This window comes from Papaver somniferum, chromosome 3 (genome assembly GCF_003573695.1).
Source record: "Papaver somniferum cultivar HN1 chromosome 3, ASM357369v1, whole genome shotgun sequence".
Classification (NCBI taxonomy): domain Eukaryota; kingdom Viridiplantae; phylum Streptophyta; class Magnoliopsida; order Ranunculales; family Papaveraceae; genus Papaver; species Papaver somniferum.
In genome coordinates, this window is record NC_039360.1 from 163,876,017 (window position 1) to 163,881,291 (window position 5,275).

At 35.5% G+C, this 5,275-nt stretch overlaps 1 protein-coding gene across 1 annotated transcript; it reads right to left on the reverse strand.

The window, feature by feature from the left end:
* Nucleotides 1-3,502: 3,502 nt before the first annotated feature.
* On the reverse strand, nucleotides 3,503-4,780 carry LOC113360281. Its single transcript, XM_026603804.1, has one exon. It carries the CDS (start codon nucleotides 4,778-4,780, stop codon nucleotides 3,503-3,505), a length of 1,278 nt encoding a protein of 425 aa, XP_026459589.1.
* Between the last annotated feature and the right edge of the window lie 495 nt (nucleotides 4,781-5,275).

A 5,275-nucleotide genomic window follows, 5' to 3' on the forward strand; every position in this document is an offset into this window, starting at 1 on the left:
CCACCTAATGCTTACACACTCCAACTCGTTGCAAACTCATTAAAGATTGAGTCAGGCCTTCTATGAATACAAGCCAAGCGTATAGAAACACGGGAAGGAGAGAAGCAAAACCGAGACTCTGTTTCTTCAAATACCCAACTATCTGCTCAAATTTAGTTGAATCAAACTCATATACCAGGCATGTTTAGTCAACTAGAGTTCACCTGTATCAAACCCAGGGATTGAACCTGTCCAAACGCTGTCCAAAAATCGAAACCTAATTTTGTTCTTTATTTCTCGCCAAAAACCAGAATTCAAATGTTGAAGATGAAGTGTCCTGAACCAAACCTCGGGTGCCTTTAACAGCTTGGGTGTCCCTTATTGATTGAGGTGCCCCTTGTCCAAATTATGGGTGCCTTTTGTAATTCCCCAGGATGCCTTTAACAACTTTTCGAGCATTTTATCCAAAATGTTTATTGGCCAAAAATACCTATACACACAAAAAACACCATAATAAGTACAAAAATGAGCCCTAACAATATATAAAATCGAGACTAATCGGACACAAAAATGTGTCCATCGGTACAAATGCAGTGATTAGAATGAGGCGGAGAGAGGTATCCCGCAAGAGAAAATGGGTCAAATGCCCAAAAAAACATAAAGTGTGGTTGTAAAAGACAAGTAAAATTATGGTAGGGTAAAATGGACACTATATCTCACAGACACGTATACCCTTCACCTCTTTTTTTTCTTCTTTTTATCCATTTCTCTCTCTAGTTTACTTTGCTTTTCTTTTCAATTTAAAATTAATCACGAAAAAATTCACAATTTATGAAATATAAGTCGTATTTTAATGAAACTTATAATTTTGGAAAGAGTATGAGCAGATCTACTAAACAAGACCCATTGTTGATACAAAATTCGAAAAAAAATTCAATTTTTTTTGCTGCGATGAGACTGGTGTCATTCTGACTTAAACTAAGATATAAAAAATTATTCAAAAAATAGGTAGGATGAAACTGGATGCATCATGAATAAAATGAGAAAAAAGAAATTATTCAAAAATTCTAGGGTAAAACCGGTATCATCTTGTTTTAGATTTCCATAAATTTGTTTTTATTAATATTTAACTGGTATGAAACTAGTTTCATCCTGTTTTATATTCAGTTGAAATTTGTATTCATCTATGTTAAAGCTAAAATGAAGCTGGTTTCAATCGGGTTTAATTTGTGATGTGCATGGTTCCATCTATGTTTATACAAGGATAAAATTGGTTTCATCAAGGTTTAAACTAGGATAAATTTCAAGGTTTAGTATACGGTGTACATGATTTTATAAAAAAAAACTTGATTGATGAGTTTGAAAAGTCATGTATTCGAGTATGGACATATTTCGATTCTATTAAATTGTGTCAATCCCATTGAATATCATCCGCACCTCAGTAACTTAATTAACTTACTAATTGAGTATGAAATTTTCGGATCATACTTAATTCGATGTCGCGAACTACACGTTTAGCGGATCTCTATCCTAATTTTTCACCTCAAAAGAAAACCCCGAACAACTACCAACTCTTCTTTTACTTTATTCAAATAATATTACACACTATTTTATTTTTTCCAAGTACAATCATTACTGTAGTATTGTGGTGCATTAGTTAGTTAGAGCAACCACAGTCATTGACTATAACTATAATTTTGGTAGAAAAACCAGACGCTACAAAGCCTACTATCGATCAAATACCATACTATAACCAAATCCTAAACTAAATTTAGTCGATAGTTTGGTTTTGATCTGGCGTAATTTACGACTACGCCCGACGTCAAACGCAAATATTAACTACGTTTCTTGCCAGGCGCAAATAATAGCTTTGTTTGTTTGAAACGTAACTTTAATCTACGTCCGATGGGACGTAGTTTACAATTGCACCTGATATCAAGCGGAACGTTTGAATTGCGTCTCAACCAGGCAGACGTTACAATTACGTCCGATGGGACGTAAATATGAGCTACACCTGAAGCCAGGCGCAAATATTAGTTACGCCTGAAAATAGATGGGGCATAGATAGTAGTTACGCCTGAAATTTGATGGGGCATAGATAGTAGTTACGCCTGAAACTGGAAAAGGAGTAAATATCAGTTACGCCTGAAATTAGATGGGGCGAAACTGATAGTTACGCCTGAAACCATATGCAACATGCCCTTGTATATGATAAGCTATTGAATACTATCCTCTTATGAATTGTCTTTTTCTACTAATCATACAGAGATAAGTTTAAGTAAGACTTTAATTTGTTATGTTAAGTGTAACAGTATGCTGATTAAGGCTTATACATGGTTCATATACATGGTTTTTTGTAGAGGATGTGAAGTATATTGATGCTGTCAATATGGGTCTAAAACCTGAAATGCTTGCATGGAATATATGGAAACTGTCATTAAACATCCCCATCAGGCGTAGCTATTATTCACGCCCCGTACTCCATCAGGCGTAACTAAATCTTCACGCCCCATCCTCATCAGGCGTAACTTCAATTCACGCCCCATCAGACGCAACTTTAATTCACGCACTATCAGGCGGGTTTATATATTACGTCTCTCCATCAGGCGGTTTTACATATTACGCCCCACACCAAACGCAATTTTAAGCTATGCCCCATACTAGGCGTAAACTATAGTTACGTCCCACCAAGCGTAACTTTAATTTACGTCCCATTATCAGGCGCAAATAATAGCTCCGATCCACCAAATTTACTCCACCACCGTAGCCTCTCACCACTGACTAAACCCAAATTTAGTCGTTTTTTTAGTCTTTAGTCTTTGGGTTTGATCGCACCATTGCAGTTGCTCTTAGCATCTATCAACTAATTGACACGTCCCATATTCACAAATCATTTTCCTTTTTTCTATAGCTAGTAGAACTTAGGGCATTTCCTAATGCTTTATGAATTATATATTCATGGATCGTACAAGTCTCCGAGCACTGTAGGGTACTAACTAGTCGACCGGTGAATGCAATAGAAATATAGAACACGTTAGTTAAATTCTAATAAATATATGGAAAGGGCGCTTTAGTCCGCTATTATAAAATTTTTTTGGATAAAATAACCAAATAGAATATTAGAACAACATCTTTTAAATCCTAGAATATTAGAAAAGTATTTTTTTACATGTTTATTTGACACACGAAAAATAATATATGGATTATTTAGTCAATTTTGTGATCCCACAAAGTAAGGTTTCCTCCGTCCAAATAAACTGTTTTAGGAAAAAGAATTTTCTATGTGCAGTTTTAACATCTATCTTAATTTATTTCGTTATTACTTACATGCCTTCCATCCCAACAATGTTGATGTGGCTGAGTTGGTCCAATCCTCCCACTGTCAAAGGTTTTCTATCCTTTTGTTATTTACTTTTTTGTAATGCTAATAAAGACGTGTATAAAATATAAATCAACTAAATTCTAAGATAAAAACCATTAGGTTCATTTGATAAGAAAGAAAAAACCAGACAAGAGATCAAATTTATACATCAATATTTTCTAGTGGTATAACTGAATCTGTAGCATCCAAAGAGACAAGACTTTGAGTATGAATTGTTGTTGTGATTCTATCTCTTTCAAATCCCTTCTTTTCAAACATCTTCCAAGTTCCTGAACATAGATTGTAAATATATTTTATTGTATCCAACCAGTGATATGCTATGAATTCTCCTTTCATCTTGATGTATTCAAATTCGGTGAAGCACGAGTAGAAATACCACATGTGCTCGTGATAGGGACTAATCACTGAGTGTTTCTTATCCCAACGTTTGGTATTGTTGTTAAACACCCATATGACCACTTCAGTTCTTGATGAAGGATCGAATAGGCTCAATTCGCCTTCCAAATCGAAAAGTTGAAACTCATTTCCTGGGTATCTTCTTTGCGTTGAAGTATAATTACATGGCACAACAGCTTCCATGGTACTAAACTCCTCGGTTTCAATATTGAATGATAATATTGAGTCTGATAGGCTAGGGCGAACATAGTTGTTCCACAATCCATACCTTAAACAATCAACCATCCAGTAAAACGCCCCGTTGATAAATACAGGCGGTTTTTTTGTACTTGGAGGGTAAGAGCATCTACCAACACTTCTTCTATGCTTAGTTCTTAAATTAAGAATCTGAAAGTCGAATTTTCGTGCAGCATAGTGACATACAACCACTTCGTACTCCTTTTTACATGGATGGAAGTAAAATCCAAAGACAGATAAAAGACGACTTGGCGAAGTGACGGTTACTTGTTCTTTTTTGATCGGGTTCCAAATAAAGAATTGCCATAAATGCCAGGCTTGGCTTGTGAATAAAAGAAACCCATCATATGAACCCCAGAGATCAGTTGGGCGTTCCTCGCCATATGAACTAAGATCGAAGCTTGTAGCCTCAACGTACTCAGCTTTATCATCAAAAAGAAAAAGCTCTTTGCAATTGTCAATGGGTTGCGAACGAGATCGCACAACAATGGTTGGAGTAGCTCGGGATTGGTCTAGGTGTGCGCGCATAAAGTACAGATCCGTGGTTAAATCATATAACAAGTCAGTTGATTTAGTATGGTGCCTCAACTGGAAGATGCACTTTGCGGGAAGTCTAAGGAGTATGTTGGTGATGATATGAAAAGGAAGATCAGGGATAGGATGTCCCTCATGAAAAGATTCATTGTCAACTTTTGATAACTTGGCTTTCTTATTATTTCTCGTAAATAAAACACGAAACTTACCCCATAGAATTGGATCCCAAGCGATGCATGAATGTTTACCCATTGATCAGATAATTCTGAAAAAGGAGAAAAATTAATTAAGATGATCAAAGAGGGGTTTTTAAGATTCTATATGATTACTCGTTTATGTGAACTTAAGTACCCATTCAGGGAAACCAAACCAGGAACAAGAATAATAGGCCACGACATCTAAAGAATAATAGGCCACGACATCTAAAGACTTTGGACTTTTATGGAAGCCGAATTAGAACCTTTTTTTTCCAAAAATTTGTGGAAAAATATATATAAACTCCACAAATCTAGTTCTATATTTGAAGTCAATGAAAGTTTTTAGTTATGTTTCCTAAACAAAAACAGAGATAGAAATAGAGATTATAATGCACTTGATAGGGCGGGTGTTTGGATACCCTATTTGCACTGTATTAAAAGAGGCAGAGCCTTTTGTTAAACTTGACATGTGCCCTATGCATGGTTTAGGATGGGTTTTTTTTATCTTGATAAGAGTTTATTTGGATCATCGTTTAAAAAAGATTGCCTG